This window comes from Crocodylus siamensis, chromosome 2 (genome assembly GCF_052110815.1).
Source record: "Crocodylus siamensis isolate JL-2025a chromosome 2, ASM5211081v1, whole genome shotgun sequence".
NCBI lineage: Eukaryota > Metazoa > Chordata > Crocodylia > Crocodylidae > Crocodylus > Crocodylus siamensis.
Window position 1 is genome coordinate 93,421,447 of NC_143396.1, and position 26,647 is coordinate 93,448,093.

The 26,647-nt window shown below is 40.3% G+C and overlaps 1 protein-coding gene across 1 annotated transcript in view; it reads right to left on the minus strand.

Moving 5' to 3' along the window:
• IQCM (IQ motif containing M) overlaps positions 1-26,647 on the minus strand; it is a 137,656-nt gene that overhangs the window by 15,273 nt on the left and 95,736 nt on the right. Inside the window, exon 6 of the mRNA XM_090034516.1 lies at positions 22,623-22,778. Within this exon, the coding sequence (XP_089890642.1) occupies positions 22,623-22,778 (156 nt within the window). The remainder of the gene's footprint in view (positions 1-22,622; positions 22,779-26,647) is intronic.

The following is a 26,647-nucleotide window of genomic DNA, read 5'->3' on the forward strand; positions in this document are numbered from 1 at the left end:
TGATACCTCAACGTATAGAGGAAAAACATTTAAACTGTGTCTATGGCCCAATCACTGATTCTCCAAATCAGCATCAAATCTTCAGATTTGGATTCAACCTAATCAAATCGGGGACAGTGATCTGAATCAACAAATCAAATCAGATTTGGGCCAAATCTGAATTGAATATGACACATTTCACACACCCCTAGTAAACATTATTTTTACAACACTTGATAAGATGGCCCTTCATCTAAATTTAAATATAATAACCAATAGTAGGTCTCATGATGCCTCCTGAAAGGCTAGGAAATGTCATCTACTGTGAAACTTCCAAGTACTTCCTAATTTCCCGCTGCAGCTCCATGCTTCTTTCCTGTCTCCCTACTACCATGACATTTTTTATATAAGGATTCCCAGCCGATGTCTGGAATGGGAATTTGAGCACAACAACAGGTTGGGCAACTTACTTCATTACGCTCATACTATAGTAGCATTCTCCAGGCAAGAGACAGAAATAAGTCTCCATCTGAGAGTACTTTGCATCCATATGGTCAGTAAGAGCAACATAGAATCAAAACAAAACATTTTGCTCAACACAAATGTCCTTTCTTCTACAATCAAAACAATCTTAGAGGTACTCACAGTAGACTCAGGGCACCTCCATGGTAATGCACTGAACATGCCACAAGGTCACTGGAATACTACATTACACATTTTCTATTGCCAATTTAGGCATGCTTATATATAACATATTCTAATTTTCTTTTCTTTCATCTATGAAGATATAAAATATGTAGTACATTGCCATGCCTGTGTACTCTCTCCAACTCACTAAGCAGTGCAGAAAATAATGGCCTGTGGAACAGACATGAAAGGAAAAGCTAGTTCTGCTCAGTAACCCATTACTATATATTAGGCCTGTGCAAAGCAGCTAGTATTTGTTTCGGATTTGGCCTATTCGGGGGACAGTGATTCAATTTGGTGATTCAGATGACTCCTGAACTGATTCAGCTGAATCTGATTTGGAGATTTGGCCCCTGCTGAATTGGATGAATCTCTGAATCAAACAGGCCCCATTAGCCACCCGCTCTCCCAGCCCATTCTGGCCCCAGCTTCCCGGCTCTTTAAAAAAAAAAAAAAAAAAAAAAGCTCCACACTCACTGGCTCCTGTTAGGTGGGGGAGGATCTCTGTTCCCCACACTGCCCCACACTGTATGGGGGGGCTCTGCCATTTGCCTCCATCCCCCTCCCACTCTCCCTGCCCCATTAATGGCTGCCCTGCCCAGCCCCAGCATTCTGGCTCTTTAAAAATAAAAAGCCCTGTACTCACCAGCTGCCGCCAGGCAGGGGGGACAAATCCCCACTGTCACATGCTGCCCTGTGCTGCATAAGGGGGCTCTGCCATGAGCCCTCAGAAGCCCTAACAGGTACTGCAGCAGTGGGTGAGGTCGGGGCTTTTTTTTTTCTTTTTTTAATAGCCAGGACACTGGGGCCAGGCAGAGCAGCCATTTTCAGGGCTCGGAGAGCAGGTGGGGGTCAGGGGGCACTCAGGGGGGCTGCAGGAGCAGGCAGGGGATGGGGCCTGGTGGGAGTCTCCCCATGGTCTCCTCTGCCCTCCTCCCTGCCCCTACTTATCGGCACAGAGTCCATGTCCATCTCCCTGTGGTGGTGAGCGGGGACTGCCCAAATCTCCTAATCTTGCCGAATTTTTTCCAAATTGATTCAGAGGCTTTGAATTGATTCGGACCTTTTTAGTTGCCTCCTAATTCAATTTGGTTTCAGAGATTCAGCTGCTGAATCAGTCCGAATCTCCTCCAAATTGAATCAGCACCCAAAGCTTCACACAGCCCTACTATATATCTGCCTTTATTTTTTCTGAAAATATACCAATTCTTAATGGGTCAACTAAAAAAGAGGAAAGGTGGCCAATACAAAATGAGAAGAGCCAGGAAAAAGACAGAAATTTTAAATGTATGCTTTCCTTAAAAACTCTGTGCCACATGCAGAAGAGGGGCTATGATTTACAATAATACATAGTGTTTCTTCTCTATTATGTGACTGAGATCACTGATCACAGCTGTGGGATGGACAGCCAAGTCCAACTTTTTTCTGACCCCAGACACTCATAGTCATGTATACTGGCTCAGCTCATTATATCCCAATGAAAATAATTTTTTAGTATAGAAAACCAGGTCAGTCCATATCATTGTCTACTGTACTAAATGAGAATGCACATTCTTTACAATTCTGTATTCTGCTCAGCCTCACATCCCAATTATTAAATTACAGGGTTTTAATGGAAACTAAATAAAGCACTCTGAAAAGACAAATTCCAAAGATACATAAAACTGCCAGAAAAGAGAGCATGCAATTAGATTTTAAAATAATTCTTATCACATTTCAAGCTAATATTAGCACTTTCAAAAAACAATAACAAACTGCAATATTACCAAAAATGCTCAGCTGAAATAGTGTAGAAATGCAGTGAGAGACTCTTGATTAATCCTCATATTTTAATGGATCACACAAACAACACTCATCTACTCCTACATTGTTAAAATCATTCTGCAAATTTAAAGTGAGTCTAAATTAATATTTATATGGTGATATTGAAAAGAATTCCATGTCTTCTTTTTGCATCAGTACAATTACAGTACTGTTCTACTTGATTTTCAGCAAGATTACATTAGCACAATGTTTTCCTTAATTGGGCTCTATGAGTAAGTATACAGCAGTGAACATTAGTGTCTCCTCATTGCTTTTTAAAATCTTTATGTTTACCCAGATCCCAACCCCCTACAAATTGAAATGACCTTAACTAAGAAAAAAAGCATTGTTATTCAATTTGATTCAAGCAGATCTCCATTCAGAATGACAGTATCACCATTCACAATACTATTGTTAGGATAGTGTCAGCGTTCTTATTTTAACATTTGTTTTGAAGGAGTTTTAACTTGGCAGTATTTTTCTTCTCAAGTCTGTTGGCAAATAAAACATATTATCTCCACACTCCATGCTGATTTCCAAAACCATCCATTTGACCAGTTATTCAAATCACAAGCTATATACCACAAAATCATCATTGATTGAAAAATTGTTTTGACAAACAATCTACCCCACCATGCAATCAAATTAATTTTGATTCCCTGACCATACATTTTTAAAAAAAATCCCCATGGTTGACGTTCATCTAACTGCTTAATAGAAGATTAGGTCCCCCTTTACAGGTTACAGGCAATTACCTTGAGAACAGCTATATGTGAAAAGTATCTATCATATCATTAAAAGTTCCAACCAACTATAAAGTTAGATCTTGAAAATGCATACAGTCTGTATGGCTGGTTGCTATCAGGCTTTAATGTGCACACATGTAATTCGCACACTGCTATCAGGCAGAGCCTGGGAATCCCACAAGTGTGGGGACTGTTAGCCCCAACAGCTGTTGACTCTGGGTCCTAGCAGCACTCCACAACTGCTGGGACTCTGAGTCTTGCAGTTCTGGATACTGGGTTCCTTCAGTGTGCCTCCCGGTGCCATGACCCAGCAGGGCCCTGACCACCACAGGGTGTGGATGCAGTCTCCCAGCCCCAGGGTTATGTGGAGCCCCTGGAGTAGGGAGATGCAGCTACTGTGATCTCCCAGCCTTCTAGGTGTGTGCAACCCGTGAGGCTGGGAGGCTATGATATTGTGACAGGCATGATCTTCCAGCCGTGGGGGTTTCACATACCCCCAAGCCTGGGAGATCAGAGCAGCTGCTTTACAGCCTTGGGAGCTGGCTTTTCTCCCTATTCAAGAGGAGCCCAGGATCAGGCTCCCCCTGCACTGGCAATATGGCACACGTGGCACAGCAGGAGGCATGACTGTGGATCATGCATTAGATCTCAACGCAGCTTTAACCGGACTTGTAGAGGGGCTTTAGTCTCCAACATTTTTAACCTACAGAAATGTGCATGTCAGGGTTATCTCTAATTTGGCTCCCAAATAATAGTCAGTTTTGAAAATTTAGGCCCTATTCTCTATTGAACTCTTTTAACAAGTTCAAGAGCATATTGAATATTGTGAATTTCAGGGATTATAATTTAAAATAAATTAACAAAAAGGATAGACATTTTCTTCCTCCCAACCATGCCATCCTGTCATAAGATATCCATGTATGTTACTTCATGTCCTATAGACTGCCAGGGAAGGCTAATACTGGCTGAAGCAAGAGCACAAGTCAGGTGGTAGCTATGGGCTGTGAGTTCAACAGATCTCAGTGCGGGGACAAGTACATACAAACAGAAATTCCCAGACTGTAGCAGGCTGCTGGTTTGCAAAGACTTGTAGCAGGTTATAACATTAGGCTGTATCAGTCTGCAGATTTTCAGGGGGTACAGCCCAGCTAAAGGTGTTGAAAACTAATTACAGGCCTGCCTGGAGGACTGGGAAGCTGATATGAAAAACTTGCTGGTCTAAAGGAATTTAAAAGGCTCCTAGGGCAGTGGTTCCCAACCTTTTTTATACTGAGGGTCAGCAAACTCATTTAAACAATTTTGGTGGACTGGGTATGGAAACAATCTAATGTACATATTTAAATTTAATTTTTACATGGGGGGATGGTTGCGAGGATCAGATTGGGTTGGGGCACTGCAGCTGCAGGCCAGAGGGGATCTTGCAGGGGAGGGGGATGCACAGGTGGTGGCCTGGGGGGAGGGAAAGGGAAGTGTTAAATGTAGTTTCTTTAATATGACTTTAGAGATTATTGTAGCCACCACTGTAGAAATGAATATATCCCAATACCCATTTTCTATGTGGCAGTATGGTCAGAATATGCTTTGAGTTGGCTGGCTAGATTATCACCTGTCAGCTATTTAAGGCTTCTATTAATTTAAGAGATGGACTGAATTTGGAGAATGACATCTGCTTCCAGACATCAAATTGACATTTCCTGGAAAGAAAGAAGTCTACCTATGAACTTCACCATTTGGAGCTGCCTGTTGGATACAAGACACCATTTCCAGGATAACCAGTGGAAAACAGATTGGCAAGTGTTAGAATTTTACCACTTCTTTAATAACTGCAGCATGCTATTAAAGATTAGAAGCATCTGTCCAAGCATGACACCTGCCGGAGGCCTTTCAAGGAAACAATTCAGACACAGAAATAAAGCCAGACAACAATGGCTGTTCTTGAACTTAATTTCCTAAGAGGCATAAATTTCATAAAAAATCTTCCCAATGATTTCTAGTACTGGGCGCATAACATAGGCATTACTTTGTTGGTTTATGATTCTGTTAAATTCAGAGCCTGCATGTAGCAATAAAAATAACTGCAAATGAATAACTTCTTCACATTTCTGTCATTAATTCATCCTACTCACTAACCAGGACTGAGGCACCATCAAAACCTTGACCAACTGGGACATTTACATCACAAGTAAAAGCTCATGCATTGTTTCAATTACAGTTTCTGAATGTCTTGTTCACCAAGAAAACATTTCTTGTACTGGAAGGTTTTGCTTAACAACAGATGCAGCACTTATTTTTGTGACTGAAACTTTGATTAACTTATTGTCAGTTATAATTTAAAAGTAAATGGAATGGGTCCTCAAATATATATCGCTTCTAAGTATACATCTTGATGTATACTTCCACTGGTTATTATAATCCAGTATCCATTACTACCTACCAACTTCTGTTCAAGAAAAGGCATAGTTTAGTATTCACTCAGTAAACTAGTGTCCAGATTATGCATACATGTCCCTATTTGCATTCTAATTCATTTGAAATTGCTTCAACTTTGTGTCCATGTCTCTGTGCAAGATTTTAGGAAATTATCCGTGAGTTGTAAACATTTGTGGTCTTATTTTAGTATAGTACCATCAAGAGATCAGCTCAATACTTTTTCTTTCTAGTTTTAGGCTACACACAAAGTGGTTTAAGTGGAAAGAAATTGGTTTAAACCTCTAACAGCATAGAAGTTCTATGCACATAAACCAGTTTCAAAATGGCTGAAGCTAGTTTAAGATTAAACAGGTTGAATGTAATAACTTAACTTATTTGGGTCAAATTGGTTTATTAAACTTCTGTCCCAGCTCCTTTCCTGGTTCGTGTTAAATCAGCCTCCCAGCATCCCAGTATGCTTTCCAGCCCTGTGCTGTCTGCTCCAGCAAAGAAGGGTGGGGGGGAGGAGAAAAGGACTCCCCCACAAAACTCTGATTGGGGTCTGGAGCCAGGGAGGGAGGGTAAAGTTTCCCTTCCTCCCCATCCCTCCTTGAGTACAGAGCTGCCCTGCCCTGATAAAAACTTACTGCTGGCTGCGACTGTGGCCTATGAATCCCAGAGACACCTGGAAGCAGGAAGAGGAAGTGATGAGCAACTCCGCAGGGTCCTGCTGATATATTTCTGGACTACAAATCCCAAAGACCTTGGGGGTAGAAGAAAGAGGAACCAAACACACAGCCCATGCTGGCTATGTGCCAGAGAGCCATGGTCTAGTTCACTTCCAGTTTCTGGCCTGAGCTACTGCAGGTATGTGGCTTCATTTCCTGAATCAAAGGTGAATGTGTCCCCAGTTGTTTCTCAGTTTAATCTCTGCAGCTTAGACTAACCTGCAAAGGCTGAACTGATTCAGCCTCAGGCTTTTTGATTGTCTGTACTTAGCCTGAATGTTAAAAACAGAAGTAACTTGTTTGCCAAGGAATAATCTGACCATGATCAAGTGGGTTTCCAATAAAACCTGCATTTTGTAGGAAAAAACAAGAATGATATATAGTTCCATGTTCAGGGCAGCTACTTTTCAGGATATGATAGCTCCTAAGGACACAAGCCATTTAATTTGAATTCAGCTCTTCCAATGACTTCAAGTGCAGTAGATGTAAGGGGTGCATTTTACAGCTTTAAAACTGTACCAGTCTTCTTCAGTGCCAGCATAATGGCAGCGAGTAACAGATAAACTGATTAAGTCTTGTTCAAAAATGGAATCTGCTCATGAAGAATTGTAACTTGACACGAGTTATGAACTAACAACTTGGGTTCTATTATATCAGCCTTTTGAAAAATGCTTTTTATAAGAAATTTCCATAATTTCAAAAGCAGCAGTGTTCTAAAGTTCAGATATATCAGTTACATTAGCACAGATTTGAGCAAAGCATGTTCAGTAATAGTTGCCAGATCCCTCTAGATGTGAAATGTACAAATTAAACATGGTACTTTTTTCTCTTTCATTTACTTATAACTGGTTACTAAAATACAGGGTGCATGGATGCAAATAAGGGAAGAAATTATTTTCCAGAAGGGAAATAGCAGCAGTACAAAGCTACTACGAGTATTTTTGAAGAAAATTAAATAAAACCTTGCAGTAATTCTTTAGGCAGAACTCCCAGAGCCTATTTAATACAGTAATGGGTGCACTGGGAAGACCAAAGATTGCTATTTTTATTGTTAAAATAGGAAAATGGAACATAGCTGGGTTTAAATTTTTCAGTGCTTTGAATTACTTACCCCCTACAGGTGTGAAGGAATCTTCTCCTATCATATATTCTATACCCATGGTTTCAGATCTCAGTGACTTAGAAGTAGATATCAATACCAGTAAACTTTTTCACAACCCTGTTCTCTTCACATCCATACAGTAAGGAGTATTCATCATCCTATGAAGAGAATTTTCCACCTAGGCTGACTAACCAGTCTCAAGAAGCCTGGGAGAACATAGTCATTGCTCTACTTCTCATTCTTTGATCTTAGAAATCTTCTTAGGTGCACAGTGACCCTAGAGATGGTTTGGGGACCTAAGTAGACCAAAATAATGGGGAAGGTCAAGAGGCAGAAAAATTCCAAGAAAAATTAATAGACTAAGTAGGGAAACTGTAGTGATGATTAATTTTTTGGGACTCTTTAGCCATGTCTACACAAGATGCTTTACTTCACAGTAGACTAATTTACTGTGCAGTAAAGCATCACCATCTACATGTGCAGGTGCTTACTGCACAGTAAATTAGGCTACTGTCTAGTAAAGCCAAATAGAATTAATTGCAGATGTAGATGTGCCCTTCTTGGCATAGAACCAAAGCTCCAGCCCAAGCCAGAGCACCAAGGTATACTTTCCAGCAGTACTTAGATGCCTAAATTCTCCTTCCCCCTTTTTTAAAGGGATGTTTTGATGCCTAAGCTTCAAATAGGCACATTGTAGAAGGTTCAAAAGCACCTAGACATCTCTCATTGATTTTAAATCATAAAAATTATGTGTGTTCAGAATTTATCTTTCAGTCTTAAATGTTATAGAAATACCAGTATAAGCTTACGAAGAAAACCTAATATGCTGATTAGTTAGATTAGACAAGCTGAATATAAGCAATCATATACTAACAGAGAGTAAATAGGTTTCAAAGGCCAGGAAAATAAAGCTTAAAGGATTCACAATTTCATACAACATAATGCTCTGGTATAGTGTTGGAAACCAATCTTGTCAGTTGTTTTCCTATTTCAAGGACTACAAGTATGAATCACAGATTTGACATTACTGAATTTCTTGATTTGACTACAAGCACGATGCTATTCTTTTGGTTCATTAGTCAAAAAAGAGTTTTCCCATAGAAAGAAAAAAAACCCACTAGTCTTGCTTCTGTGAAAATTATAACTAAATACTGTTACAAGAACACTAAAACAGCATGTCTAAGTATAGGGATTTTTTAAAGAAGCATTTTCATTAAAGAGCTTCCTATCTTTTGGATATGTCATTTTAAATATTACCCTGTCTAACCCCAATATTGCAATCTGATCTGTGTGGATGGGCCTTTGTTTTCTGAGGGACTGGATTTTAGGACCAGGTTTGTCTCATTCATAACAGAACAGCAAATACCGCCCAGAACTGTGGGAATTCCATAGTTTAAGTTATTAATATTGTACACAGTGCACATCTGCTCTATACATAACAGACTGTAATGCTTCCTCATGGTCTCCTAATCTTACTTGAAGTCGTTTTAGTTGCCCCCAGGGCTGGACTTGAGTGTATTTTCAGGGCTGAGTATCTTTTTCTAAGTCATTGATAAATAAATTAAATATGACTAAGTAAATATTATTAATTTAACTAGATAAACATGTTTATATCATAAACCATCACACTTAACAAATCTCATAGAGGTTTTTTGTTTTTCTGTTAAATTTGGTGTTTTATATAAAATGCATTAAACCATATCAAAATAATAAAGAGCTGAAAACTAAACTAGGCTAAAATTTTTAACACTGCTGAAGTGATTTAGGAGCCTAAGAGCCATTTTCAAAAGCAATCACCTTCAACTAGCCTGAGATGCATGATCTGCTTTTCCCTGCCTATATCAGATGGTATAGTCTGAAATAGTTTATATTGTGCTGCCTGTATGTGAAACAAAGCTCTTCTAGGAATCAGTCTTGTCTCTTCTTCTAGGCTTGTCTCTACCTATGGGTAGAAGAGGAAGAAAATACAGCAGAAGTCTGAAAGAAGGGACTGTAAGATTTCCCCTGCCAGACCTCCTGTGCTGGAGCTCTACATCCCCAAATTCAGCAGAAATTTATACCATGAACTTCATTCAGATTGGGCTGCTACCAGGGATTTACAAATAAACAGTAGGAATGGGCTTAGGATCAACCGCCAGTTTGCCCCTAATGATCAATGTAGACAGCCTTAGGCATTTACAGACACATTTGAAAAAGTATTTAGGCATTTAAAGATACAGATAGGTCCCAAATGGGATTTTCAAAATAATTTATGCCCCATGCCAATTGAAATCCAAGTTAGACATCAAGATGTTTTGAAAATTCTGCCAGGCACCAGTCTGCATCTGTTGTACATAAATACCTTTCAAAAATTGGTCTTTATAAACAGAGATACCTCTGACTTTCAGTAAAATTTAGCTTTGTATGTGCCTAAAAAAATTGAAAAATAGATTTTAATTATTCGGTCACCCATATGGCTTTAAAATGTCATCACCCAGTCCTTAACCAATGTTTCTGTAAATAGCAAATTAGTACCCTGCTAACATTTCCATTGTTTGGAGACTTTTCATATAAATCCTCAGAGTATTCTATATTTTTCTACTGGCACCCATTTTACCATTCACATTTGTGAATTAGGAATTACTTATTTAGTATGACTCTCTAATGGCATGTATTGTACAAGGTCTGTGGCCAAAACATGCAATTTGCAACTATTTTAATGAATGGGAGAATTAGTAAGTATAGTTAATAAATAGGACATTTTGATTAATTTTCATGTTCAGTAGATGAATTTCAGTTCAAATTTTTGAAGACAGGTATGTTCTATATTCCAGGCTTCTAGTAGCTTTCCAGACTTTTTTTTTCTTTTTCTTGGCACAAGTTTCTGCATGTAACAGCAGGAACATGAATTATGTCCATAGCACTTTGAGTTGGCAAAAAGTATTTTCTGTTCTGCTATAAAGTTATCAAATATTTTTCAAAACAGTAAATCCCACAAAACAAGATATGAATTTAAAGCAGATTCATTACAGCAGGGCTACTTGCAATTCTTTAAGTTTAAAATAGAAATCCCAAGAAAGCTTAAAGTAACTCATGTATACATTTACTTAGGGATGAACTTTGGGAATCATACTCTCAAATTTTGATATTAGACAGTCAAGAATGCAAAAGGTAATTGTCTTTCCAAATCTGGTTGATCATTTTTTTCTAATTCTAAATATAAATTTAAATTCTGAAATAATATAATGGCTACTGGTAAAAGTATTTATATAAACTCCATCCTTGGGGAAGATTTGTTCATTTGTTCCATATTTACACAGCAGTTAGCACACAAATAAGAATCAAACAATAAATAATAGTGATTTTTCTCTGCTTGTTGATGATTTTAAAATTTAGAAAAATATATTATTTAAAAATAACAAAGTTTTCAACAAACTGAGTATTCAAAAATATTTTCCACTTGATCAAAAGAATTCAGGGGGTTTTTTGAATACACACAAAAAAATCTTAAAGCATCGCAAAGCAAAATTGAAGTATTTCATTCAGAGAGCATTGAAAATGCTTGCTTAATTGTTTTAATTATTAGGGAAAAACCCCTGAAATATCAGCAAAATGGTCATATATACACAATTTTTTCTGCGCTACTAAAACTGCATTTTTCACCAAAAAAGAGAAACGTGGAAACAATTTTGCAATAGTAAAAATAATATGATGCTCTTTGCTACCCATGCAGCACAACTCATTTTTAACTGTCTCTGACTTAGATCTATTACCCTTCTTTTTCATTTTCCATTTGCAAACAATGACATTTATGAAATAGTTGCAGAACATTTATATTTACACTTGGAATGTACATGAATTCCAATTTAGTTTAGCATCCCTTTGTGAACATTTTAGAAGAAAGTCCTAAAAGCTAATTTTGACTATTTATGGGAGTTTTTACATGATAAACTTCCATCTGGAAATCCCAGCCAAATCAGGGGTCAGAGGTTGGAAGTCTCCTTTCTCAGTGTTTCCCCTTCAACTATATAAATAGTGGCCTGGTAGATGGTGGTACGAACCCCCTAAGTCTAGTGTTCGAGACTGGCTTCTGACAAACAGCCACTGAGTAAAGTTTATCTCCGTTCTGTTTATAGTTGCCTTTCAGATATTTGAAGACTCCTATCAAATTGCCCCTTAGCCTTCTCTTCTCCATACAAAATAACACTTGTTATATTAGTCTTTCCTCATAAGTCATGCTTCCCAGGCCTCTAATCACTAATGTCACCGTCTGCAGAACCCTTTCTAATTGATCCACATCTTTCTTGAAGCTTGAGGCCCAAAACTAGACACAGCATTCGAGGTGAGGCCTCACTAGTGCTGAACAGAGCAAAATAATCTCTTTCCTTGATTTTCAGTGGAAACTCCTGTTAATATAACTCAGTTTGCTGTTGTCTTTTTTTTTGCAAAAAGAGCACACTGTTGGGTCATATTCAGCTGATAGTTCACTGTAACTCCAGGTCCTTCTCTGCAGTACTGCAGCCTAGCTAATCATACCCCAATCTGTATTTGTGTATCCAGTTATTCCATCCCAAATCCATCCTTGTTGAATTATATCGGATTGATTTTTGACCATTTTTCCTAAAGACTTAATTTTGTCTCCAAGAGGTATAGAAACAAATTTCAAGACCCCCAAATGTTTTGCAAAATGTAACTATCATTTTCAGAATGTCCAATGCCTTTTAAGATCTTTCTGTGTAACATGAACACCTTGTTCTTTCTACTGCTTTCCATGAGAGAACTTCAAAAGCAAAGGCCCAAACCTACAGATCTTAAACTTTCCTTGGCTACCCTAGCTTTTAGATTTTTTTAATACACTTTTTAAGGAAAATGTTAAAACCTACAAAGCTGTGTTAGCAGCATGTTACAGAAGTACTTGAAAAAATACAAGCATAGAGTAGACATTGCTGGTTTAGCCAACAACTCACATATTGTTAATCACAGTTGGGATCTGACACTGTGGGGTATATTTTCAGCATGGGGTGTGCAGAACTAGATGCACACGTCTTAACAATCATGAGAACAGTATATTTATTCTTGTATGAAATGTACTGCAAATTGACCCTGGTGTGATGTAAATGAGAAGATGGTATGTTGTGGAAATTCTGCTGGTTCTTGTGTTTTTTGAATGTAGAAGTTTCTTTTAAATGATCAAAAGTATCTTTGAGTCACAACAGTCAAAGATGGTAAAGACCACATGCTGCTGTAATTTTGCTTTTCACAACATCTTGCAGAGATTAGGGGACTGTTTGAAAGCCATTAGAAGCTTTTATTCCAAACGGTCACCATATGTAGAATTTTCCATAATAGCTCTTTAATATCTCCTCTTTTAATTTTTGGGGCTACACCACATAAACTAAATCATATTAACAAACAGCAAGATAATCAGGATACTAATATCAAAGTTAAAATAAAGAACTAACGTGCATTATATATGCATTTAAACAATATCCCCTCTTCTATAGGTATTACAGAGAATTATTAGTGTTGATCTGTCACTTTGTAAGGATAGATGCAGATGTTCTCGGGACCCAGTGTATGATCACACTGCTTACTTTAAGCCACACGATCATAGATTGGGTCCCACTTGTGCACACTTTCATCAGTGCTAGAAGCTGTGCCAGGAACATCATCTAAGTAAGTTGGGGTGGGAGGGGGGATGGCATAAATCAGGAAGACTAATGGGTCCACAAAGGGGCTTGGCAGGATGATGGCGGAGGGGTGGGACTGGTACATCTGTGGGGGTAGAGGATGTCCCCATCTAGGGGCAGGTCAGAAGGCTAAAAATAGCCTGGTTAGGTATGGAGTTTTAGGAAAAGCTAGCTTCCTTAGTGTGCCACCTCAGTCATTTTTTGCCTAATCTAACCTTCCTAAATGTATGTACATTTCAGCACTTAGTTCAACCTAACCCAGTTTAGGAGAATTTAAGTGTAATGTCTGCACATACACTAAGTGCTTAAACCTCCTATTTTGTCCCTTTTGTTCAGTCCTCATCATTTCCTCTTTTCCTTTAGATTTTATAGATTTCACTGTAATTACAGTATAGTGTATAGCAAAGTATTTTTAGCCAGTAACAAAACATAGTCACAGGGACTTCCTGGACCCCTTATTACAACTTAATCACCAAGATAAAGAAAATGCTGGAGTGATCTCCTGGTCTTTGGTGGAATCGCTTTCACTTCTGAATGCTGCTATTAATTTTTTTTTTCATAGACATTAGGGCTGGAAGGGACCTTGGAAGATCATCGAGTCCAGCCCCCCCACCCAAAGGGCAGGAAGACAGTTGGGGTCATAGGATCTCAGCAAGATAAGCATCCAATTTGTTCTTGAAGGTGTTCAATGTGGGTGCTTGAACCACCTCTGATGGTAGACTGTTCCAGACCTTGGGGGTTTGGACAGTAAAGAAATTCTTCCTTATGTTCTGCCTGAAACGGTCTTGCAGTAGTTTATAACCGTTCGACCTCATCATCCCTTGGGGTGCTCTGGTGAACAAATGTTCCCCCAGATACTGGTGGTCACCCCTGATAAACTTACAGGTGGCCATCAGATCATCCCTGAGCCTGCACTTTTCCAGGCTAAAGAGCCCCATGGCTGTCAGCCTGTCATCGTAAGGTCTGTTTACTGACCTCTGATCATGCACATGGATCTCTGGACTCTCTCTAGCTTCTCCACATCCTTTTTGAATTGTGGGGCCCAAAACTGCACACAGTACTCCAGCTGTGGCCTCACCAAGGTTGAGTACAAGGGGAGAATGATGTCCTGGTATTTGCTTGAGAAGCATCTATGGATGCAAGCCAATGTTTTGGTCACTTTACTAGCCACAGCATCACATTGGAGGCTCATGTTCATCTTGTGGTCAATGATGACCCCCAAATCTCTTTCATCCATAGTGCTAGCCTGTGTAGCACTGCCAAGCGTATAAGTATGCTGCTTGTTTTTCCTCCCAAGGTGGAGAACCTTGCAATTTTCAGTGTCCGCCCATTTGCTGAGCCTGTCCAGGTCAGCCTGGATCGCCCTCCTGTCTTCAGGTGTGGATGCTTTGCCTCAGAGTTTGGTGTCATCAGCGAACTTGACCAATCCGCTCCTGACTCCAATGTTCACAACATTAATGAAGATGTTGAACAATATGGGTCCAAGGACAGAGTCTTGGGGGACCCCACTGGTCACAGGGCACCATGATGATTGACTTCTGTCAATTACCACCTTCTGGGTCTGACCATGGAGCCAATTTCCCAGCCAGCGGATCGTGTTGGGTCCATAGCCACAATTGGCCAGTTTTGCCAAAAGGTGATCATGGGATACCAGATCGAAGGATTTTTTGAAGTCAAGATATATGACATCAATCTCTTCTCCCTTGTCCAGGTGATAGGTCACCTGGTCATAGAAGGAAATGAGATTGGTCAAGCACGACCTACCCACAACAAACCCGTGCTGGCTATCCCTTAGGATGTTGGCATCAGCCAATCTATTAAGGATGGCCTCTTTAATAAACTTTTCTAAGATCTTCCCCAGGACAGAAGTCAGGCTGATGGGCCTATAGTTAGCCAGATCCACTTTCCTCCCTTTCTTGAAGATAGGCACCACATTGGCCTTCTTCCAGTCTTCAGGCACTACACCAGTGCACCAGGAGGTCTCAAAGATCCGTGCCAGAGGCTGGGCTATAATGCTTGCCAGCTCCTTGAGTACCCTGGGGTATAGATTGTCCGGACCAGCTGACTTGAAGGTATCCAGCCTCTCAAGGTGTCCCTTCACGAGGTCAGCATTGATGGAGGGCAGGGGATCTCCCTCACCCAGACCTCCCTGTCTCGTAGTGGGCATGGGCGTCCCATGGGACTGATGAAAGACCAACACAAAGTACCCATTTAATAGGTTGGCTTTTTCCTGGGCTTCAGTTGTCATCCTTAGTAAGAATTTCCTCCTCTTTAGAACATTGTTCTGAAAGAGTCAAAATTTTCTCTTTGGGCCTGAATTGAACATTACTGAAGTCAATGAAAAAGATTTCTATCAACTTGAGAGGGGTTTGACAAGAAGGTTTACATTAATTTGCAAATATCTCTATCCTACACAATCTTGCTCATCCCTATCCTCCATATTTCCATTGATTTATATGGGGGTTTTTTCCTGAAAAACATATTCTGAGTTACTCTAAGAATTCTGCCTTGTGACAATTGCCTCCTTGCTTGGTTATGTTTTCCAATCCTATACCCCACTTCTCTACAAGTATACATACCAATGGTACAAGGATTTTACCAGAAACAAAGGAAAACTTTAATGCCCTCTTCTTAGTTAAAAAAAATGTACCATAACATTGTTCAACAGAACTTTTGGAGACGAGGGCACTTTACCATTTACTATTATATAAAATGTTAAGCAACAAAGGAATTTATTAATAGATCAATATTACTAATTATTATATACAACATACCTCCTTTCATCCACAGATTTTGAAGGATTTTCAAAGGAAAATCAAAAACTCAAATCCAGTGTTACTAATGTGCAAACTGAGACTTACAGAATTGAAGTGCTTGAATGACTTGGCCAGAGTGACATGAGAATTTAATAGTAAAAAGGCTATGTTTTCTTGTCTTCCTTTTCCTGTACAGTAAAGCTTCACAATTAAGGAAAAAATATGTATTGAAAAGGAGACACCCATAGGGGTTGGTAGTTACAACAAATTCTCCTCATTTTTTTCATATGGAACCCTTTTGTAGCATTAAATCCCTTTAAACCTTAGAAGGGGATAAAGGAAAATACATCATGAAATATAGGAACCAGATCAACTTAGTATTCCAGTTCCCAGAAATATATGTCAAAAACAAAAGTCAATGAAAACAATACCATATTTTTGTTTCTTATGCATTTTCTCACCAAACGAGTCTTCACTTTCAAAAAAGGGCAATTATGAGTATGAATAAATTCAATTGAATAAACTCTTCTTTTTTAATATAAGATCTTTAAAAATATTAATTAAAAGTCACAAAATTGATCTTGAAAATATAACTTGTCATTCTAACTGTTAGTCAAATTTGTTTCCTGTGTTGTCCTAACAAATAACTCACCCTCCACCTCTTAAATCCCAGAAAAAAACTTCATGCATCTCTAACTTGAAAACTGGTTCTAAGAATGGCATTGTTAGATTCCATCTTTTTTAGTGTCTTAGTGATTTTTACATCATATTTGTCTATTTTAAAAATAAGAAGTAAATGTTTTATGAATTACTTATGAAAAAAATAATTGCCAGTCTTGGGAAATTAACTTGGGATTGGTCCTTCTGGCTCACACATCAACAGTGACAGAAATTCTAAAAATCAAGAGTTAATTATCAACTTAATTAATGATAAGGGAAAATATAGGAGATTTATCAGACTCTTTAAGTAGTAAAGTGATTAGCTATAACTGCATAAATAAAGAAAAAATCAGTTGTCAAAGAAAAGGCTATTTTATGTGGTCATTTTAATAACTGGAACTGTGTATTTTCTGCAATGTTTCAATTAAAAAAAATCAACAATGGCTTTCAGTAAAGATGTTAATTCAATACGTATTGGAAATAGGAGGGCAATATCTATAATGTAGAAGCTTTAAGTAATGGTCTACCATAAACACGATCGGCATAGCAATGAGATGAACTATAGCTAGTATACTCTGACACAATTTAAAAACTTAATTTCTATTTGTTTAAATCACATGAACATTTACTGTTTTGATACTAAATTACAAATGCAAAGGATGCTGCACAAGAATGTGCATTATATATGTATATAATGTAGCAAGTCAGGCCTGAGGGGGCCAAATCTCCCCCAGAAGCCACCTGGATCCTGTCTTACTTGCTCCCTCTGGTGTCCCAGGGTCCCACCTGCCACACCTTAGCTAAATACAGACAGTCAAAAAGCCCAAGGTTGAATCTATTCAGCCTTGCAAGTTAGTCTAAAATGCAGAGGTGAAACTGAGAAACAACTGGACACACATTCACTTTTGATTCAGGAAACGAAGCCATATATTTGCAGTGGCTCAGGCCAGAAACTAGAGGTGAACTAGAGTATGGCTCTCTGGCACATAGCCAGCAGGGGCTGTGTGTTCACTTCCTCTTCCTCTTCCTACTGCCTCAAGGGTCTCTGGGATTTGCAGGCCAGAATCACAACAGCAGGATTTGAAGTATTGCTCATCAGTTCCTCTTCCTGCTTCCAGGTGCCTCTGGGATTCGTAGTCCACAATCACAGCCAGCAGTAAGTTTTTAGCAGGCCAGGGCAGCTCTGTACTCAGGAAGGGAGGTTTAACCAGGGAAGGGGGTTTAACTCCCCAACTCCCCTCCCTTGCCCCGGACACCAGCTGGGGTTTGCCTGAGGTGGGGCAGGACCCATCTCTACTGGAGTAGACAACACAGCCTAGCCCAGGACTGCAAAGAATTTTGGGATGTTGGGGGACTGTGATTTAATTTGAACCAGGAAGGGATCTGGGACAGAAGTTTCATAAACCAGTTTGACCCAAATCACTTAAGTCTGATACTTACATTCAACCAGGTTTACCTTAAATCAGTTTCAGCCATTTTGACATTCCTTTATATGCACTGAACTTCTGTCCTGTTACAGTTTTAATCCAGTTTCTGATTATTTAAACCAGTTTATGTGTAACTTCTGTCCCTAGCCCTTGACATTATAATCGGATGGGAGGGCTGCCCCTAGAGGTCACTCCAAGTCTTAAAACATTGTCTGGATTGAAGCCTCTGGCCTTCATCAGTTTTACTGTGGCTGGACCCCTCCACCCAAAGTTCACTGCCCCAGGACTATAGGCTCCCAGGCCCCTGTCTCACCCTCCCAGGTTCTGGGCTTGTGCCTTCAGTCTTCAGGGCTTCAAGCCTCCTTCTGCTTCCATCCATTGTACGGTCTGGGCCCATGCCCATAGTCTATTTGTTATGGACTTGGTAGCATGGTCCTCCAGCAATACTAGCAACACACCCCTAGGTGCTGCCTGTGGTCTCCAAGCCTCTCCTCAGACTTGCGTCCAGTCATCCAGTATAACACAAACCCCAAACAACAACAGAACCAAAACATAGAATTTGTCTCCTCCTGTGCAGCCAGCCTATAGAGCTCTTTCTATAGTGAGGGTCTCACCTTCCAGCCACCAGACCTGGCTTGCTGCTAATAGGGCCCAGGTCTTACTCATCCCCTGGTCAGCAGCCAAATGTTCTGTTTCCTGCAATCTGCAGGCTGAACCCTGCAGCCCACTTGGAAGCAGATGCAGGTAGCACAGTTCCTTCCTTGCAAGCTCTGCTTGCTCCAAGTAACAAGGGGAAGGGGAATATATGAAATTGAGTGCTAGAATTTAAATAAAAGCACAGCCTTAGGGGTCATTTTCTTTGAATGGAGCCTCAACTGGAAACAAAGGCTTCAAATTGCTGGCATCCTAGCTGGTGATTGCATTCCCTGCTACTCAGTTATGAGCTGAAAGTTCAACACATTTCAGAAGTCACAGAAGCAGAATCAATAAGTAAGAAGGGAGGGTGTTGATCCTGTAGCAGATGTTATGAGTATTAATGATGGAACACACAATAAATTTCCAAGGCTATCTTTCCTAAAATGTTATAGGAAGAGGAGACACTAAGCTACAGAAAGTCCTCTTTTAATAGACTAATCTCTTTTCAAGGCAACTGATACATTTCTCTTGTCAACGGGTGTAATAACCACTGTAACTCAAAAAGATGTAACACACTGGTCATTTAAAAAAAACACAACTTATAAAGGTTTCCAGAAGTAGAGTTTATCATATACAACATAATCTTATTTCAAGACCTGCTTTCTGCTACAACTTTCTTGTCTATACTATAATGACAATTCAAACAACTAACAAAACACAGGTCTATAAGTATTTTGGAACTGAAGTCATTATCTGGACAATCAACCTACCCATGCATAGCACTAGAATATTCCAGATTCTGACAGGTTTAATGATTCCAACAAAAATGGAACCAATATACAGTTGCAATAAATTGGCACAGATCTACTGACTTCCAGGGAGCTCTGCCAATTTACAACAGCTGAGAATCTGGCCCAGCCACAGGATCATGCATCACTTCATAGCAATAATTCAAGCAGACTAAAAGTCATGATAGTGGGCATATAAAAGATATGGAAGTGTCTTGAGTTTGTTTGTCACAGAAGTTTATATGCATCTCCAAGCTAAAAAGAATCCTTTGATGACTTTTCACTGAAAGACTGCAACTGTTATAATCACAATCTATAACTTGTAAAAAAAACAGATTTAAAATAAACCAAAATTAGTTTGAATGCAGAACTTGTAACTTTACATTTGGTTGAAAGATAAAATTCCTTTCTAAATTATGGGATTACATCTACACCACACTGACAGTCAGTAGAACATAAAGGGCATGGGAGTGAGCAACAAGACTTTCAACATGCAAATTTCCAACAATTTGGCCACATAGGCTCCCTCCAGACATGCAGGTAAAGGTGTGATGGGATCTGATGCATGATCCACACAACCACGCTACCTGCCATGCTACACATGCATGGCAGATGGCGTGATTGTGGGCTTGTGCATCATATCCCACCACACTATTCCAGTCCAGGGGGAGCCTGCGATTATGATCCTGGGCTTCTCCTGCACTGGCAAGTAGCAAGTTCCGACTGCTGGAGCTCCTTTAGCTGTCAGTGCTCCTAGTCATGGAGGTACCCCCATGCACCCCTGCAGCTCAGCTGATGGAGCTCCCAGCCATAGAGGTGCACCTGATCACACATTCAATTAATTGCATGATAGGAACCAGCCACAAAGTTATTTACTCAGTTTCTGTGGATTTACTTTGTGGCTTACTCTTGGTTTTATCACACCATTAATTGACTGAATGTGTGCCTGGGTCACAACTTAAGATGTGATTAACTGGCTAATCCCATTTTAAGTGTAAGGTGTGGCAGGTGCCTCTGTTGTGCACTGTGGTGAAGGAAATAGGCCTGAACCATGAACTGCCTCCCATATCAAATTTTAGTCTTTGGCATTCTCACTCAGCTAAAGTCTGTTCCCCTGTACAAAGTGAATGGGACCAGAAGACTCTTCTTATCTAGACTACAGAAAACCAGCAATTCCACTCTGAAGTTGTAACTATCCCCTCTAGACAGCAACAAAGGTTCAACTTCTTTCTTTTGCATGTTCCTATCCCTATGTAGGGAGTCAGTCACAGTAAGTAACAGATGTACCGGCTGCATTCATGTTCTGCCAGGACCCACTCCTCCATCAGTGCTACAGGACCAAACTGTATTGGGAGTCACTGGGTCACAGGCAGTCAATCCAAGTTGAACACACCAGGTTGAGGGTGCACTGATGTGCAAGTCAAAGTCAAACTGGGAATGACTACATTTACTTGAATCCAAGACTAGGTTTTCTTCTTCATTGAACATAGAGAAAAAAGCCCCTCATCTTGGAAATGAGCACAAGCCAGAGAGAGAGAGGGTGGAGAGGTGGGGTAGAGGCAGCTGCTGCAGCTCTGACTCTGGCCCTGAGTCCAAGTTGGGACCAAAGTCAAGGTTGCAGCTTCTACCTGCCTCCCAGCTGCCAGCTGCTCCTCCCTCTGCCTGCCTCCCCTATTATCTATGCTCCCACCACCTGCCCTCTGCAGCTTCTACCTCCCGGTACCTGACCCTGCTGCCTGTGTCACTGTAGTCTCTCCCCCACACTTTCCAGTTGCTTACCAGCAGTCACAGCTCCAGCCCCTTTCCAGCCCAGGGCATTTAGCACATGATAGTTCTGGCCCTAGCCTGGCCACAGAGCAGCTGCAGCAGTTCCAGCATCCCAGGGCTGGAGTTGTTGCCACTGCAAGTACTGGTGTGTTGTCCAGCCAGGACTAGAGCTACCATGTGGTCCATACCCCAGGCCAGAATGGGGCTGGAGCTGTGACTGATAGTAAGTAGCAGAAGAGCAGATGCTGAAGGTAGGAAGAGACTGTAGGTGGGGACAGGCAGGGAGGCAGAAGCTGCAGGGTGGGGGTGGGGAAATGGCATGGGAGTGGAGGAACAGTCAAAAGGGGGACAAGTAGTAGGGTGGAAAGGGGCCTTCCACACACCTGCCCTCCCCACCCCAACTGCTGTCCTATCACCTGTCCCCCTGCTGCTGCTTTCCCAGCTGGAGCAGTGGAGGAGGGTGTACAAATTTAAGATGACCCTTCAATAATTAGGTTCTATATAACAAAAATTATAATAAATGTATACATTTTCCAGTAAGAATCCAATTATTGCAAGGGTGCCTTAAAATTTAAGCTGTCTTGATTTGTGTAAACATGGTCATCTGAGTCTGAGATATTAAACCAAAGGTTGAGATGAGGTCATGATCTGGACAACCTGATGAAAGTCCAAGGCAGGAACAGGACAATCAGGCATAGGCAGAAAGATGACAAATCAGAGGTACAGAATATGGAGTCAGGTTTAGGAGTTCAGTTCTCCCATCCCAGTTTATATGGGCCTTTCCCTGAGGGATGACTCACTCTGATGACTAGCTGGGATCTGGAACTGGATCAGCCCCAGCTGGGCCTTAACACATTACACTAGCCATAGATTTTTGCACTAAGATACACGGAGCCCATAGACTTTGCAGTGGCACTGTGGTGGTACCGTTAGATTTAGGTGGTTCTGTGCAAACAACCACTAACCACAGTGCTACCATAACTCCAATGTGAACATTGGCCCTCCGTTTCTTCCACTCAATCTCACAGTAAGTAGATACTATACAATTGGTGTTCAAGTGGCATGGAGTTCCATAGGTTGTCTACTTCCTGATCCTCCAGGAGGTACAAATACATCATTGTCACTGAATTTTTTAGACTTATGTAACTGAAGACTGGACTTTTGAAAGGTTAAAAAGAAAAGTTTAAAATATTTACAGAAAAATTCCTTTACCTCATGCTGAGGGGTTTTTATGTAATGGGATCTCTTAAAATTGCTGCTTATACCTCAGGATCTTGAAATCACTTTCATACAATTTAGAAAGTACATGTTTATTCTTCAATTTCATATACATTTCATTTCTATGTGGATATACAGGTAACCTGTGCATATAACCTTTCCTACCCAATGCAAGGGGCTAAAAAAAAAAAAAAAATTCGCCCAGCCATCTGACAATACTTGCATCCTAATAGTTCAAAAATATTACCTAAAAATTTGTATCCTTCTTTTCCATCCACTACAGGCTGCACCCACGTTGACTTAACAGTAACTGCATTCTTTAGTCCTGCCCCTGAAGGAGGGCATAGCATAAAAGCCACTTCAACAGCTTGATGCCTCTTTATTCCTTTTACATGAGAAGAACCTGGAAAAAAAATTGCCAGCATTACTACAATGCCCTACAAATACATTTCAAATATAGAGCCATATCCTTCCCTCTAATACATACATGTAATTGCCATAGACAATAGTGGTAGCTGTACAGCTGTATTTCCCTTCATCTTATGCTCACAAAGTTTGCTGCAACCCTTAAACTGAAACCCTGCACCTGTGCAGGCTAAGTCTTTAGGGTTTCATGTGAACTCTGTGTTCCATGCTGGTGACTGTGATTACAGAATCAGGGCAAAGGTGGGCAATTTAAAGATTTAATTAAAGTTGCTCTTACTGCTAAACCAGGCTTTGTGACAATGTTAGAGTCCTACATTTCTCATTAGTCTAACAATTAAACCAGTCTGTTGCTTAACACAGTGCAGTAATATTCATCTCTAAAATTTTCAAAGGTGTTGAAAAATCAATGGGAGATTGCTACATGGTTCTTTTCAGCCGCTTCAAAGAGCACTGCCTACATATTAAGCATCCATTTATCTTAAACTGCACTATTCTCATATTTTAGTCCAATAAAGGATTTAAGAAAATGAAATATTTGTCAACAGTATCCGACTAAAAAAAACAACTCAATTTGAAGCGAGCAGTCATTTTCATTGCAATTTCAATAATTAAAATCAATGATATCCAACAGCAGATGCTGATACGATATGACAAGAACAAAATGGAAGTGTAACATCACAAAGCTTCTAACATATTAGGGTTTTGGCCTGTCACTTTTTCTCATACAAGTACTTCTTTCCACCTGATCAGAAATGAGCACTTCTGTGAGAAAGGATGATTTTGTACTCACAAAAGGATGGGCTACAGTATTAACTTTTAATTAAATAAAGAGGGTTAAATCACTAGTCCAACAAGTTTTGCCTCTTTAAATGGAGAGGGATTTGCACTGTTGAATTAAAGGAGGTTGTGGGAAAAGAAGTAAGTAGGATTAGAGGAGGGTAGATACAGCAGAGTGAGCTGCCATTACACTTAACTTTCCAGTGATCTAAGGCACTTAAGGAACTTTAGGTCAATGGTGTAATTTAAAATTGTCACTGTATTTTTAATTGATGCTGTGACTGAATAGCTGAGTATTAAGGAGCCACATCACCAGCTATTTACCAGCTCATTCCCCATACTACAGCCAAGCCCTGATAGAGTGGAAAATTGACTCTCCAGTGTATAATGCATTTTAAGATAGGATGCTATCTATACAAAACATCTCCAGGAGAGAGATGAGGCCACCACAATTCAAGTGGCCAAACTGGAAATGCCAGCCACTGAAGCAGGATGCAAAGGCTTGCTCTCATAGATTCATAGATTGATAGGGGCTGGAAGGGGCCTTGCAGATCATCGGGTCCAGCCCCCCAGGTCTAGGCAGGAAGACAACTGGGGTTAGGTGACCCCAGTGAGGTGACTGTCTAGTCTCCTCTTGAAAACCTCCAGGTCCAGATGACTGCACCATCTCTGGAGGGAGTTTATTCCACAGTCTGGACACCCTGACTGTGAAGGAGTTTTTCCTGGTATTAAGCCTGAAGCAGCCTAATTTATATCCATTGGTCCTGGTCTTCCCTGGAGGTACCCTAGTCAATAGTTGTTCACCAAGATCCTGATGCACTCCTCTGATATAGCAGTAAGCTGCTATCAAGTCCCCTCTCATCCTTCTCTTCTTTAGGCTAAAGAGGCCCAGGTCCCTCAGCCTTTCCTCACATGGATTGCCTTGCAGGTCCCTGATCATACAGGCAGCTCTTTTCTGGACCTTCTCAAGTTTTTGCACATCCTTATTGAAGTGCAGCACCCAGAATTGGATGCTGTACTCCAACTGTGGTCTGACCAGTGCTGAGTACAGCAGGAATATCATTTCCTTAGTTTTACATGAGATGCATTGGTTGATGCATGCCAGTGTGTTGTTTGCCCTGCTGACCACCACCTCACACTGATGGCTAATATTCATACAATGGTCAATCATTACCCCTAGGTCCCTTTCGGCCATGGTGTAAGTCAAGCTGTCACCACCCAGCCTGTATGTATGTTGAGGGTTGTTTTTCCCCAGATGGAGCACCTTACACTTGGAAATGTTAAACTTCATCTGGTTCCAGTCTGCCCGACTCTTGAGCCTATCCAGGTCCGTCTGTATCTGGAACCTATCATCTGGCATGACCACACTGCCCTATAACTTGGTGTTGTCCACAAACTTGGCCAATGAGATTTTCACTCCCCCATCCAAATCATTGATAAAGATGTTGAAAAGCACTGGTCCAGGCACAGACCCCTGAGGGACACCACTGGTCACTTTGCACCAGGACAACACAGATCCATTCATGAGAATGCTCTGGGTCCTACTCCGTAGCCAGTTTCCCACCCACTGAACTGCTGAACTCTCTCTTTTTCTCAATGGCATAACAAGCAGAGATGGTACTTGGAGCAAAACCTATAGGGGAGGTGGGTTGGACCATGAGTATGAGAGCAGGGTACATAGGTTTCAAGAATTAGAAGAGATGACAGCAGCCTTACCCATTTGGGGAACTACTAAACAGTCCCAGCTAAGCAACTGCTTGCAACTGTGTGTGCTTTGCCCACCCCAGCTGTTGCTCTTAAATCAGCAGCAACCAGGAACTGTTTTGGAGTTCCCAGCATAAGTATGCTGCCAGGGTGTGGACTGCAGGCATAGAGGGTGATTTGGGCACTCTTGCTATGTTGGCCCCTCTTGTTCACCCCTAGTTACCTGCTGATCTCTCTGATATCCTCCACCTTGTGGAGGAGTGTTGGCAATTCTTAAATCTGCAATCTCAAACCATTCATTAACCAGTCCTAAAAATCAGCAGACAAGCTTAAGCTTCTTCTTTTTTTTTTAAATGACATGCATTATTTTCTTTTCATTTTTTGTTTTTTGAGTTAATGTTTTGGTTGCATGTTTTCTAGTTTTCCTTTAGAACTATATAGGGCAGAAATTTACAGTTTTTTAAAGTATGAAAGCAGAGGTTCTTTCGCAACATCCTGATTCCATCAGCTAAGGCTTTATAGAGAATATCAAATGTCATGATCTCCGCAATAAAAGCATGCAGCTTGAAAGCACTGGGATTATTTGATGTAGGAAGAGAGGTTTATTCTTCTGTAATTTTCCCCAATTACAGAAATTATGAACTTTCAAGATATTTTGGCTTTTGTACTTGTAGATATATTTTACACATTAACAAAATAAATGTGAAGAAGTTAATTCAGTAGTTTAGATGCAATAATTTACAGAATTATATTACATGAAAATACAATGTAAGTAATTTCTCCTCAGCTTTTATTTGTAAAGTAAATAGGGTATTTCACTGAAAAGTGATAGTCTTAGTCTTGCTAATAGAACAGGAAAGGTAAAAGTAAATTTCTCCGTACAACCTTGGTAGTATTGATAACCAATGTGAGGTAGCACCTTTAGAAGTATGTCAAAGTTCATTCTCCATGCCAATCAGCTCCCCACACAATTCATCGTAAGAATGTTCATTATAAAGATAGTAGGCATGTAAGCAATTGTTGCATCTTCTAGAAATTTGTATGAATCAATTACCTCTTTCCACTATTCTGATCTCTACTACTGGAGAGAGGTAGTCAGCTGTGTTAGTCTGAAGTTAGGGAAAAGGTAGGGCCAGGTGGCACCTTAGGGTGTGCACACATGTACTAAGTCAACTTAAAATAAGGTGACTTAACTAAGTCAACTTAGATTAAGCAATGTTGGAGTGTACACACATACAGCTCGTTGGCATGGTGGCAGCCATCTTGTGAGCTATGTCAACTTAACTAATGTGACTCAAGGTAATAAAACCAAGAGGTATATTATTTTGCACTGCATTTAAATAGGTTCTGGTCTACATACATGTA